We start from the raw sequence: 14526 nt of genomic DNA, 5'->3' as shown, positions 1-14526 counted from the left end.
TTGTCATATATATTTATTTTTGTAATATTCATTGCAAATTGACTTTTTAAAAATTAAATTCAAAATATCGTGGTGTGAGGGGATGGTTTCTGTTTTGGATGCGTGGCAGTTTAAACATGGGTCTGAACTATGTGAGTCAATTGAAAAAAATCCAAGCCGAGGGACCCCCACAGTTCAAGCCTGAGTTGTTCAGGGGTCAACAGTTCTTTCTGCAATTTATCCCTCACTGCAAACTCCCTAAGTGGGGCCCTGCAGAGCAGAGCTTCTGGAACACACTGGCTACTGAAGGTGGGAGTGCCCAAATCCAGCACCCTGCCATCAGCCTCGCTGAGGTCTGTCTACACGGACCTTAGAAGAATAAGAGTGAAGGAAAAACCAGATCTCCTGGGTACCTGCAGTGGTTAGTAACCACATATGGACCTACTTTTCAGTATAACTGTAAATAGATTTTTACGAAGTTGTGGCTATCGGCGTACAGGTGCTATGTACAGGTATATTTTCCTTTAAGGTGCTAGATTATAAATGATACTACAGACAAATTTCCTCTGAGAAGTCTTCTTCGACTCTTTTCAAGCCTGTTCCTCCCTTTCCTATGCTTAAAACTCATTGTGAAATTCTCTACTCCTGAGATTTTTCTGATTTTCTTAAAAGGAATCTCTTTACCCCTTGTTCTTTCATTTACCACCAGAGCCTTGGTACCTGAGTCAGTAATGTGATATAAGAAAGGAGCACTCCCAATTAACAGGATGGACTCAGTCTCAGGGCTCAGTAATGTTCTGGGAAGACTGCCTGTTACCGAGCCCCTGGCACGACTGAGGCCCTTACCTGGGGGTGGTAGACACTCAGAGATTTCACTTTGTGCAAAGGTAGTAACACCTTCAATAAGAAAATCTTGTGCTCTTCTTTTAGTGGTAAGGCAAATCCATTAATTATACTGTGAAAACAGAATTCATGTACAGTTTGAATATTTACAAATTCCAGATTTAAAAAAAGTACCTTGCTGTTTTTCCCCCGTTTTGGTTTTTATCATGAAAACCAGCAAGCAAAAAGATGCGTTTCAGAAAAAAGGAGAGTATCAGCAGAAATTTAAAATAAAATTAAATACCTGCAAGGTTAATTTTGTCTCTGTAACTACAGGGCAATTTTAAATTTCTGGATTTACAGGGTGTTACCCAGAACAGTGGGAGTCTCTGGGGATACAACCTCCTTCCTTAGGCCACGAAGACCAGGCAGCTCAGCTGGCACCCCCAGCTTCAGGGTGCCCCCACCCAGAACCTTCCCTTCGCCTTCACCCATACTTAGGAATTCACTTTCAGGAGAAAGTCTGGCTCATTATTCTAACGCTGAGTGCACAGAACGGTTTTGGTTAAAAATCAGCAAGAAACTCGTTCCCTTCTGCAAAGAAAGGAGGGTCTTACTCTTAACCTGCAAACCAAAGTTTCTGTTTCTAACATCAAGTAGTTTATCCACTTGTTTTTATAATTACGCAGCTGCAGGTAAATGTTACCAAGAGCTATGAAAGCAGTTAAAGCATTTTCTAAATTGTTCCCCCATCATTCATGAACCTCAGGGACAGGGGCCCTGCAGGCAGGGCTAGTCTTAAGTGGCCATCGAGGACGATATGCTCTTCACCTGGGGGGACCCTCAAGATCAGATGCCTCCTCTGGAAGGATAGAGTAGTCAAGCCTAACCGTGGGGGGCACGGAGGCCTGTGTGCGCTGCGCTAGACACCGCAGACAGCTCACCTTGCCTCTCGACCCAGCAAGTGAATAAAATTTATCTTCCCATTTCACAGATGAGGAAACAGATGCAGAGTGGTAAGTAACTTGCCAAGGTCATACAACCTGTAAGGGACACCCACCTAACCGCTCACTATGCTCTACCGAGGGAGAGAGACCCACCTAGTGTTTGACACTAGTCGAAGTAGAAATCTCCATGAGGACTAACATTTTTTTTCAAATTATATCTACAACAGCAAGTATAATTTTTCTCAGAACTATAGGGCAGGCCCACAGAGCCACAGGATGACCAGCATTCTTTGAGAAAAGTTTCTTAGTAGTTTTGGAAACCATTAAACAAAAACCTACAGGCACTTTTCACTGCAGGACTCCTCAGAACCTCTACCTGTCAATGTGCATGGAATCCCCAAGAGAGGAGCCACTGAACCCTGAGGACTCTGGGAAATGGTGGGTTAGGAGGCCTGCCACACAATGTATAGTCAACAACGTAAAAAATGACAGCAAGCAAGAACTTTACTTGCATTAAGATAAAAGTTTACAAAATGTTAATTATTTTGTAAGTATATATGAAAAATTCATAAACCAAAAACAATCTGAAATATTAGTATTTACTCAGTTCCTCAAATGTATAATAAATGATCTATTCTTCTGTCAAATATAAACCTTAATGTGACTATTTTTAGCATTGCCTTTGAGGAAACAACTGAACTTGTGTTTCCACAGAATGCTCCCGAGGTGTAGGAGGTGGAGTCTACATACTGAACCACACAAATGGAAGACACTTGTCACCTAGCTGTTCTCATCCAAGAGCTCCTGAACTCTTCCATAAGTGAGATCTTGTTTAAGTTCTAGAGAATGGTTTAAGTTTTCTTGCTTTGGGGAGTGGGTGGTTGAATTTAATGAACTGGATCATTCTGCTATAAATTCCATCTAAAGCCAATCGCTACCAATAACACAAAGACAACTTACCTTCCCAGTATTTCCAGTAATTCTGCTATGCCATTGTGATGCTCTGTTTCATAAATAAACCTGGAAAAGGCAATTTGTCATGTAGAATTAGACAGTGAAATAACGGCTGGGAAGACTAAAATCCTCTGAATAAAAAACAGTGCTTTTAGGGGGGAAATCACGCAGCCAGGCAACAATAAGCACATCGATTTTATAAAACCATCCCAGGGGCACTGTTTCTTGTCATCAATAAACTCCTTGTAGCCTGCCACTCAAAAATTCCCCCAACATTTTATTCTGAAAGTTTTCAATCAAAAAGTTGGAAGAATTTTACAGTGAGCACCCGTGTTTCAACCACCCAGACTTTACAATGAACATTTTGATGTTTGCCTTATCAGATCCACCCACTCACACCTCTATTAATTCATTTCTTTTTTTTGCTGCATTTCAACATAAGTGGACATCTTAATCTCGATGCCTCCAATATTCAGTCTCTACAAAGGTAGAAGCTCTTTCCTGACCACTTGGGCCGCCTTGCTGCTTCCTCTGACACTGCCCCGCCCCACCCCTGCGCTGCTTCCCTGCAGCACCTCCTGCACAGGGCAACCTGAAGACCTCGATCCTCTTGCTGGTACCCAGCCTGCCATCCGTCCATCCGATACTTCAAACACGTCACCGAATAAACTGGGGCAATGAGCGGGAACAGGGACACAAAACAGGAAGATGTCTCTTCCCCACAGGATCTGCTCAGGAACCACCGGCCCCTGACTCACACCTGTTCACCTGGGGTTAGTCAGTCAAAACCAGGAATGGGGAACGGCTGGCCCTGAGAAATCATTTGGTCTGGCCCTGCCAAGGCACTAGGGGTGAGTTAAATGTTTGACCAAAATAACAGTCTAACACTTAAGCTGATAATTTTGTATGGTCAAAATGATGTTATAAATATCCAAATGGCCCCTGGCAGAAAAAAAGTTTGCCACCAACATTCGGGCTGATTCGGCTGAAGTGAGGAGTTAAGAAACGGTTCCTGCCTACCAGATGGAAACTTAGTTTAGATATGCTCTAAGCCAAAAATGAGTTTGTGATTTATAAAGAATGTGACTCCCAATTTTATTGTCTTTGGAAACTTGGCCGAACACCCACAGGATGTAAATATATCCTTCAGGATGGGCCTAACACATCTACAGGGTGTTTAGAAGTAGGTTTACAGTTGTGAGTATGCAAAACAATTTATCCTTGTATTATGTATTAATTATTGTATTATTTTCCACCTTACCAACTGTAAACCTACTTTTGCCCACCCCATATACTACTGGATGGCCAGTCCACTGAGGGGTCAGTTCTTGAACTGAGCCCCGAGGTAGGCTTCCCACAGATTTTTAAAGATAGGGGTATGGAGTGGGGAGAGAACTCATTTGGCTGGAACAATGGTTTGTGACTTGGACCGGGTAGCGGCCAACTGGCAGGAAGGTGGGCAGGGTCCATGGAGACTGGAGGCCAGCTCAGACCCACTCGGATCTGAGGCCACAGTGGCAGGGTCAGCAGAACAGTGACACAGATGGAAGTGGATCGAGTGGCAGCATGAAGATGGGCAGGGAAGTGACGAATGGAACGTGGCAGCCTGGGCGGGAATGAGGGCGGGAAGGAAGCGGCTGAGCCACCAGCAGATATATCCCTTCACTGCCACCACCTCATGAAGCTCCCTCTGCGTCACTGGTTTGAAATATTCAAAATAGTTTAAATGCACAAAGCTACAGCTTTGCATATAGGACCACCTAGCAACTTCTGATACAACTCCTCTCACTTAGACCGGGAGGAGCCCCAGCCCGCCCGAGACACAGAGGAGCCTGCCCACCCCCTCGCCCCTGCACCGCTTCTGATCTGGCTCCACCAGCTTCAGTGTTTAAATAGGGACGACTTTTAGTTATGAGCCATTTTGTTTTCCTAAGTCAACAATATTTTCTTATTGGTCAGTTCTTAATTTCTCATTACTTTAACCTGGTTTGAAATTGGTATCAAAAATAGAAAAGTAGTTTTCCTTCTTACTTTTCCAGTGGGAGACAAAAAACAGGGTGTAAAACAGGAGGGAAGCCAGGGAGATCCATGCAGGGGGGTACGGGGGTTGTCCACTCTTTCAGCAACAATGGGATTAGGACTCTCTAAACCCATGGGTTCCTCTCCTCCCTGCAGGGTAAGTCCTGCCCTCTTGTGAAGAGGTGGAACCACTTCCTGCCCCTGAGTCTGTGCTGTCCAGTCCTGGCACGAGCGGCTGGGACCAAAACACAGGGTGGAGGGCTGAACCACTTCCGGCCACACCCTCAAGCCCTGGCAGCCCCCCTCCCTCTCCTGAGAGCTGCTGGGGCCTTGAGGTTGCACTGCCCTGAGCCACTGCGGCCATCCTAGCCCTCGAGGACACCATGTGCCCCAGTGTAAGAATTGTGAGAAAGAATACATTGTGGTTTTTGGCCGCTCAGATGTGGGGTGGTTTGTTAGCAGTCGGGGACTGAAGCCTGGCCCCACCACAGACACCTAGCCTTCCGGGTCCACTGTTTGCCCAAACAGGTGTTACCGCTATCTACAGCTCTCTCTAAACCACATCTCCGAAATGCTGATGAGAATGAGAAACCATAGAAGCAGGAACTTCACATTTGAGTAAGTTGAAGCAAATATGTTTGACATATTCTTTTTCTTATCAGATACTAGGAAGAACTTCGATGAGCTGAATCTCTCTCCCAAGGTGGTCCTTTCTAATTGTTTTCTCACATGAAATGATGAGGAAGTGGTATTGAGGGTGGAGACTCAAACAATTATGGAATCTACATGATATGCTTATTTTTGATTGCATGTATTAATAATTATAGTTATAGAAAAGATAACTGAAAAAAAATACCACACTCTCACACTGAGCATTTAGTGAGAGCTGAACTAAACTATGTAGTAACTTTTCAATAACCTATTTTATATATATATATATATATTATTGATTTTTTACAGAGAGGAAGGGAGAGGGATAGAGAGTTAGAAACATTGATGAGAGAGAAACATTAATCAGCTGCCTCCAGCACACCTCCTACTGGGGATGTGCCCGCAACCCAGGTACATGCCCTTGACCAGAATCGAACCTGGGACCTTTCAGTCCGCAGGCCGACGCTCTATCCACTGAGCCAAACCGGTTAGGGCTCAATAACCTATTTAAGTATTTCAGTTCTAAATTAGAGCTCTTTAAGATATGAGACATTTTTTACTTCTTTAATGTGGGTGTTATTTGTGATTGTTATTCAAACAAAACCTACATTTAAGGACAAAAACCCACTTCAGTGAAGCTTACTTTTAGACCTAAAAGACTGGACTATAAATTGCACCTCTTGTTTAAATAATGGCTATTATGTTGATAGATAAGTACACTAGCCAAGTAACGACCTTGTTAACAAGGAGGTGTGACACCAAGAACATAAACCAGGAACATGCACAAGAGCACATCACCCTCTGGGTGCGTCGCCGTTCCCAGGGCTGCTACAGAAATGGACGCAGGGCACCTGGAAGGAGTTCAGAGGGCAGCCCCACCCATGCTGGAAGCTCTGACCTCGGAGTGCCGTACTGAGTGTGAAGATAAGGGAGAGGATTACACCCTGATGACCGCAGAAGTGCAGGCCACGGAGACTTCAAGGACTGGGTGGTACACTAGGGCCAGGCTGGTGACGGAACGAGAGGAACCGGTGACAGAAACACCAGAGAGACTGTTGGTTTCCATCTGTCCAATCCCCCTTGGCCCTTTTCTCCCCCAATGCTTGGTCATGGTGTCTAAGGGACCTGCCTGGCCTGGGCAGTGCTCTGGCGGGGTGGGCATTCTCACTCTGGCACTGCTGCTAGACTGTCTCACTGAGGGATGTGCACACTGTGCCTGTCCCCACTAGGACCTGTCACTGAGCCATCCTGGAGTTGGGGGGGCCTTAGGGCAAGTCTTCCTGAGAAGCCACAATTCACAGAATAAACTACTAATTTAGTGAGCCTCCCAGGGCCAGATAAGAAACTGCATTAAGTATTTCATCCATCAACATTTATTTGGTGCCACCATGGCTGGGCACGAGCTGGCACTGGGTGTGTGACAGAGCAGCTGACACAAAGCCTACCCTCACAGGGAGACCGCACCCATCCGCCAGGCCAGGGAGGCTTTCCTGGCAAGCAGATGTTTCCAGAAGCCTGGCAGGTTGAGAAGGGCTGGTGGAAAAGAACATCATGGAGGATCAAACAAGGCTGCCAGGTGGTGGTGTGGAAGGAGCCGAAGCTGAGCAGGGAGCCAGCTATGAGGAGCCAGACCTGTGACGCCCAGGGCCCCACCCAGGACTTAACACCTGTTCACCCAAAGGGTGTCGGTCAGCAGATGACTCAGAGGCAGCAGCAGCAGAGACGAAGGTGTTGAAACTGGGATGGGAAGGGCTGGGGTCAAGGTGAACACTGTACTTGGAACATTCTCTTGTGAGCCTCGGGGCTGTGCCCTCCTCCTCATAAACTCTTGTGACCAGCTTCCCAGTTTCCATGGTCCTGCAGGCCTAGAGATGGGGGTGGCTGTGACCGCTAAAAGCTGCTAGGTCTTCACACGCTGCTCTCAGCAGGGCTGCCTTTTCCCTGGGTGCACAGGGCAGTTCCCAAACCTCTAATGTAAGTCTCAGATTTCCTCAAGATCCACTCCTCACTCCTGCTTTCACTGAGATGCAATGGGGAAGAATGAAGGAAGGGCAGGAGGAAGGCACAGCCAGCTTTGGACAGATCACTCTATCCGCACTCTAGAGGGAACCACTGGTTTTAGTAAAAACTGAAATAAAGGAGGGTGTGTGGTGAGATGCTGGGAGTGAGCCAGGGGGAGGGGTGGAGAAGGGGGACAGGCCAGCCCCAGCCTGGCACGGAGATGCAGGTGCAGGCTGGAGCCACCTGGACACGACCAGCTGGCTGCTCAGAAACAGCCACTAGTGCTCTTTGGTCACTTGTCAAAGGAATGATGAAGTGGGGGCATTAAGTATGCAAATAAACATCACCCTGCGAAGAGAGAACTGTCACCGTGCGGACTTACCTATAAAATATATTATTTATCTGCTTTCGGATGTACGCTCTCAAGCCTAAGAACTTCCCGTAGATCCTGTGAAGGGTCGTTTTCAGAAAATCTCTCTCTCGAGGGTCTTCACTGTCAAAGAGCTCTAAAAGCTTCAAGAAAAAAAAGACACTTAGTAACCTGGGGTTCTCTGTAAAGCAGGGTGTTTGTGGTTTCAGCTAATTTGTGCCTTACCTGCAATACAAACTTCTGATCAATATATTTCTTCGCTATATTAGGTTGGAAATCTGGAGACTCTAAAAATCTTAGGAAAAATTCATAAACAAGCTAGGAGGGAAAAACAAAAATGAGTCAAAAAACATGGTATTTTACTAAATGGAGATTAAAAATACACCATGAGTTGAATCTTGTCTTCGTATATTAGCCTTAAAAAAGCCATGTATCTGTAGATTTAATGCTAAATTACATGGCTTAATTTAATTGTAACTGATGATGGTAACTGTTTTCTTTTGCTAAGAACCACAGACTATCTCCTTAAATGGCATTTAAACAAAAGGATGTCACCCGTGCTTAAATTACGCTGCTCAGAGACCCCGATGCACAGCAGCCACAGCCGGGCTGGGACCAAGTTCTGGGTGGGATTTGTAGCCTATCACCTCCAAGTGCCCTGGGAGAGGCAGGCTGGCAGAAGCTGGGACTCGTTGGTGAGCAGATGTCCCAGATGCCACAGGCGGGAACGCTCTGCTGCTGAGACAGCCCTCCTTTTCTGTCTGTTCCCCGCTTGGCTCCTTCCTGGGTTTCTCATCTCCCCATCTCCCCTCCTAGGACCGCCCAGACCTCCCAATCCAGTGCTCTGCTCAGAGTGGGCTCAGTGCCTTCCCACAGGCATGCTCCCAAGAGCTATGAAAGCAGTTAAAGCATTCGCCAGCAGGTGAGCCTTGGGGCACATAGCAGGAGCACATTAAATCTAAGTACCCCAAACTGGGAAATGCCATGTGAGTCCTCCAGGTCTCAATTCAATGGCTGTCAGCAAAGTAATCATTTCCATCAAAGACATGCTGACAACTCCCTATCTCTATAGTTGATATACAGTATCTACACAAAGAAAAGCCACTGAACGTTCTCTCTTCTGCTAAAACATTTTCATGTACATATAGGTGTGCAAGGCCTATGCCAGTATGATCAGAGGTCCACCTGCAACCAGCTGGATGAGGCCCTCAGGCCAGCGCACCTGCGTCAGAGGAAGACCCCACGCACATATACATCTCATTTACACCCGTTTCTGGCCCATTCCCCAGTTCAGTACCTGTAGGTGAGGCCAGGCTGCTTCTAACGTTGGTTCGTCTTCCTCTGGGTCAAATTCTGCTCCCGTAGGATTGGACGAAGGTGGTAATGTTCGAAACATATTAACTGCAAACTAAAATCCACATAGTCTATAATTATAACCAGGACATTAAAAATATTTACAAAGAACATTAAAAAAAAAATCGTAAGTAATTCTAAAGAGAGCTGATTCCAGTGGAATTCTCAAAATTCAGAAGCAGTGTGGGCCCCCAACGAGATTCTGGTCAAAACTGCAGCAGGAGCCCTAGCTAGTTTGGCTCAGTGGATAGAGTGTCTGAGGACCAAAGGGCATTACCTCAGTTGCAGGCCCCTCCCGGGCCCAGGCTCTGGTCAGGGCTCATGCAGGATGCAACCAATCGATGTGTTTCTCTCACATCGATATTCCTCTCTGTCTTTCCCTCTCTCTCTAAAAATCAATGAGGATTAAAACAACAACAACAACAACAAACCACGTGCAGCAGGGGTTAAGAACTGAAGACAGTGATACATGGCAAATGCCACTTTGTGCTGGGACGCCCTGTGACTGATGAAGAGCCCTCTGCAATCAACACTGATGGCGACAGTCAAGACGGGGGACTTCTGAGTGTGCGGCTAGAAAGTCATTCCCAGAGGCAGGCTGCAAGAATCATCACAGGACAGCCTGGCTGAGTGCCCAGAGACCTGACAGTTAAGAAGAAAATTCTCTGGGGTTTGGATGGTTTCCTCATAGGACTCCTAACCCCTTTCTTGGATCCCCATCTTCATATCACCCTTCACCAGTCCCCTATCCCGGCTTCGTTTATTTTCAACTTCATAAAAATGAATCAATGTGTGTTAGAACAGATGTTTTCTGTATTAAGTCTACGGTTATTTGGAGCATAGGTGTTTTACTGCCTGTATGGTTAATATGAAAAGTTAGTTCTCTAAATAAAGCACAACATAATTGACACACTTGTGACCAGCTACCTTACGGAGTCTGAACCTACCACCTGCCAGTTACAGAGTTGGGCTCTTACAGGTGATCAGAAAAAGCCCTGGCCCCACTCCCCAAAGCACAAAATCAAAACACTTGACCTTACGCCAGAGTCCGACTCCATGACAACAATTAGAAGGTATCTGTGGAGGAGAGTCCAGCACGTGCCACCACCCAGCTCATCCTGTCTTCACTGTTACTGATTCTGAACCCCAAACGGTAACATCATTTTTCATGAAGAAAAATGTCTGCTCATTTAGCCATTGCTATAACAGCCCCGAGCACCAAGTTTGTTCTCTGTGTCATCTGGAGGATGGGCTGTGGCAGAGCAACTATGATGGGGCACAGAGACAGGACAGGGGGTGAGGGGAGGGATGAAAAAAATGTTTGGAAATCTAGAAACTAATAGTTGTAAAACATCTGCAGTAGCCCTGACTGGTTTGGCTCAGTGGATAGAGCATCGTCCTGCGGACTGAAGGGTCCCAGGTTCGATTCCAGTCAAGGGCATGTACCTTGGTTGCAGGCACATCCCCAGTAGGGGGTGTGCAGGAGGCAGCTGATCGATGTTTCTCTCTCATCAATGTTTCTAACTCTCTATCCCTCTCCCTTCCTCTCTGTAAAAAATCAATAAAAAATATTAAAAACAAAAACACACACATCTGCAGTAAAAAATGAGTAAAGCTCCTAAGATACAGTAGAAAGAGAAAGAAGTCTGGAACCTGTGAACAGGTTGTGTACAGGGCTCAGGAAGGACCTCCCAGACAACAGGTGATTAACGAACAGAGGCTGTGACAGGTGTTACCAGGTAGTGGGCACATCCTCAATCACTGGCCCCAGGGTACTCCTCTAGGCACCCTGATCCCAAAGCCTGCACAAGACAATAAGGGGCCGTGGAGAGCTTCCACCCCTGCCCCCCCACAAAGGAAAGGCCACACCCTGGGTGGGCACCGTCACCTCCAGGGGGTGCCTTCTAGGGCTAAGAAAGCACAGAGGAGAGGCAGAGGCTGTGACCTTTATGAGGCGTGTGTCATTTGTGATCTGGGGTTTTCTAACCTCTCCCTCAAAGCCAAATGATTGGGGGACTCCAAGAGAGTCACCCAGAGATTGGGGGCTGGTGGATGACAGCCGCAGGCTCAGTGTCCCTGGTGGCAGAGGTGTCTGTGAACACACACTGCCTGCCTCTCAAAGCCTTCAGAGGCAGGGGATGTGCTGGGGCAGCCCGTGACTCCGGGGTGCACTGCACCTGGACGGGAACACAGGTGGAGGGATAAGAGGAGCAGTGGGGATGCCCAGGAGCTGCCTAGGGAGTGGTCAGTTCACCCAGATGGGGGCTAGAGGTCTGAAGAAAAGGGGAGAAGGCTGCCCCTCTGGAGGGGTCTCCAGAGCACAGACATCCCGCTCCTTGCCTCACCCACTTTAGGTGCCTCACCTGCCAAGTTGCTCACCGGAGGGCACAGATGAGTCTGGAGTCTAGGGTTAAAGCGTTAAACTAGGTAAAACAGCTATAACCAAGATGAAAAAAAGGGGCAGAAAAAAAGATTCCACAAGTCATGGTTAAAGACAATGGTCAGTTTTAGAGTACCCCGTTATTCAATCAAGCAGTAATGTGAGCGTCACTGTGGAGGGAGGTAGTAATTAGCATCCAATTAGCTGACTTTAAGGAGATCACCCTCATGAATATGGGTGAGCCTCACCCACCAGTTGAAAAGCCTTAGGAGTGACACTGTGGTCCCCGAGGAAGAAGGAATCCCACGTGAACAGCTGTCAGCCCTGCCCTAGTCCAGCCTGGCCCTGCCCCACGGCGTTCACCTCGCCCCGTCACCTCCACAGGTGGAAGACAGTTCCCTGAATGCTCCATCAATCTCTCTGTCTCTACCCCGCTGGTCTGCTCTCTGGCAGCACTCTGACAGACTCAGCGGTGGGCTGGCTCTAGTTTCAGGGTGAGGCCCCACGCCCAGCGTTCTGAGAACCTTGGCCCATTCCCAGCACCTGTACCTTCACTGAGCTCTAGATGCTGAGCTAGGAGGCTGCAAGAGGACATGGACCAAATTGCTTTTAATGTAGAAGTCCCTTTTTTGGTATTCTTGAAGGATGATCACCCTAGAGCCATGAAGTGTCATTATTAGCCAACTCTAATTGATAAAAAGTTATTTATTTTAGGCAACAAATCTCACTCACACCGTAATTTCCACCCTTTCCGACAACACTACACTGCATTAATTTAATGCTCATCTCTAGAAAAGGTTAGGAGAGAAGAAGGAAAACAGGAGGCCACTTGGAGTTACTCTGGGTTTCTAGCCTAGCAACATTTCTTAGCAGAAAAGCTATGGGGGTCAAATTTGTTGAGTGCCGTGGTGCTGATGTCCATGTGCTCGAAGGGAGTGTGCTGTCCAGATGCACAGAGTTCTGTCTGAGGGAAACACAGAAGGTGACCTTCGTCAATGTCATGCCATGGAAGCCAAAGGGAACCTTGTGTCTACTGTTGGTCTGGGGAGTCTGATGGGATCACACAGGTCCACTGTCCTGCTCAGCTGAGGGGCTTTGCTGCAGCTAGTCAGGTCACACAGAGCAGCATGGCCGTGGGGGAGAGCTTCCCCCAGGCCTCCTCCCACCCAGAAGCAGGACCAAAGACTGAAAATCCTGCCCTCCAAGCCTCAGTTTCCTCATCTGCTGAAAGAGGGTAAATTCTCTTTGCACTGGGCACAGGTGAAGTGGAAAAGAACTAAGCATGAAGAGTCACCACATGGGTGGACGCACGCCTGTGGTCACATGGCCACTGTGGTGGTGTGGACTCACTCTGTAATATGAGGAAGCACCTGCTTTTACAGCTTTCTTGAAACTCCCACTTGCAGTACTTAAAATCAGAACCAAATTGCTACATTTACTGAATTAGATGCAAATCAAATTATGGAAACTCCTCATGATTCTGTAGTGTCACGAAGCCTTTCTATCACTGTAACAGTCACTACCAGGGGGAGTACTCACACATTCAGATCAGAGGTCACTGCAGCACAGGGCACACGTGGAGGTGTGAGATAGAAAGGGATTCACTCCAGAAAACACTGCTAATCTAATTTCAGAGGTGACGAGGAAGGGAAGGTTGATTATTCAGTTCTTCGTTCACAACCACCAGGGCTATGATAGTGATGCTGTTTTATGCACGCGAGTAGGATTTATAAAGGTGAGTTCACCAAAGCCCAACTTGTAGTTCCTCCAGACACTTCCTCCTGTAGTAGGAATTCTAAGCTCCAAGTAAGGTTGCTAAGAGACACATTTGGGGCGGGGGGGGGGTGCAGTGGAAGCCCATCTACAATTTCTTTAAATAAAAAGTTATATTTACTTATAAATAGTACAACGTATGTGTAAAACCAACAGAGGGAGGCAACAGACAGAGTATCTCAGCAGGGCCACAGATGCAAACTCAACAAAAACCAAAAATACAAACCTAATGGCAACAACCTCACCTCTAATAAGCAACATGAAAACATAACCGATAGGAGTATCCAAGGACACAGCCACTACAATGGCCAGTTAGTTACCAAGCCTAGCGATGGGCACTGAAGAGCTCCCCAACTGGTGGAGGGACTGGCCATTCTCTAGGGTGGGGGGATGCCACTTCTCCGCGAGGCAGCTCATACACCAAATACAATCTTAAACACAATTCTTATTGAGGCTTTTTAATGAACTCAATGGATGTAATATAAACTTTAGGTGGATAATAAAAGTCCTAGCAGCAATCTTAAAGAGAGAGACTGTCTCTTTCTTAGTTGTAAACTTAGTCCAAATCTGCTTTCCCGGCTGAGTTCAGCTGTCATCCTGAGGACACGCACCACAATTCACTCACTGCTGCAGGGCGTCACCTATGAGGTCCTCAAATACCTGCTGCCACTCACCTTATTAACTGCAATGCCACATAATTACTAAACCTGTGACCACTTTCCGCTGACACCTAAGATCCCAGGTGCAGGCAACGCTTGTCAGGGAGCCCTTCCCAAGCCAGATGTAATTGCGTCTCTGATTTTAAGCTCACCTGTCAGGCAGTACATTTTCTTCCTGACATTTGTCTCAAATATAACCAGATGGCTGGGTCATTCTTGGTTTAACGTCTTTCTCCAGTGCCACCTTCCAGGTCATCATACTGCCTGAGTGGCACAGATGAGCACTCAGTATACAGGGGGTGAAGCAGGGTCCCCCTTTTCCTAAAGCAACATGGCCACTTTCTGATTGGTATGTTTTATAACAAATTACTGGGCAAGAGCCTTCAAATCACATAGTTTATCTCCAAGTAGATGCCAGAATGTGATATTTAAGAAAAGAACTATTATTAAATTCTTATTTTGAATAGCTTATTTTTATAATCATTCAACTATGTTCTTAAGTAACAGCTGAAGATATTGTAGAGCCCTAGCCAGTTTTGCTCAGTGGATAGAGTATCGGCCTGCAGACTGAAGGGTCCCCAGTTCGATTCCGGTCAAGGGCACATGCCCAGGCTGCAA

General features: G+C 46.8%; 1 protein-coding gene across 13 annotated transcripts in view; it reads right to left on the bottom strand.

The window, feature by feature from the left end:
* PPP2R5C (protein phosphatase 2 regulatory subunit B'gamma) overlaps positions 1–14526 on the bottom strand; it is a 140346-nt gene that overhangs the window by 24945 nt on the left and 100875 nt on the right. For all 13 annotated transcript variants that reach the window (XM_059686712.1, XM_059686702.1, XM_059686663.1 and 10 more), the window contains 5 exons: positions 9041–9151; positions 7969–8061; positions 7756–7886; positions 2709–2768; positions 826–934 (listed from right to left, as the gene is read on the bottom strand). In XM_059686712.1, coding sequence (XP_059542695.1) covers positions 826–934; positions 2709–2768; positions 7756–7886; positions 7969–8061; positions 9041–9151 — 504 coding nt within the window. The remainder of the gene's footprint in view (positions 1–825; positions 935–2708; positions 2769–7755; positions 7887–7968; positions 8062–9040; positions 9152–14526) is intronic.

This window comes from Myotis daubentonii, chromosome 1 (assembly GCF_963259705.1).
Source record: "Myotis daubentonii chromosome 1, mMyoDau2.1, whole genome shotgun sequence".
Lineage (NCBI taxonomy): Eukaryota > Metazoa > Chordata > Mammalia > Chiroptera > Vespertilionidae > Myotis > Myotis daubentonii.
This window is presented reverse-complemented; position numbering and strand designations above follow the sequence as displayed.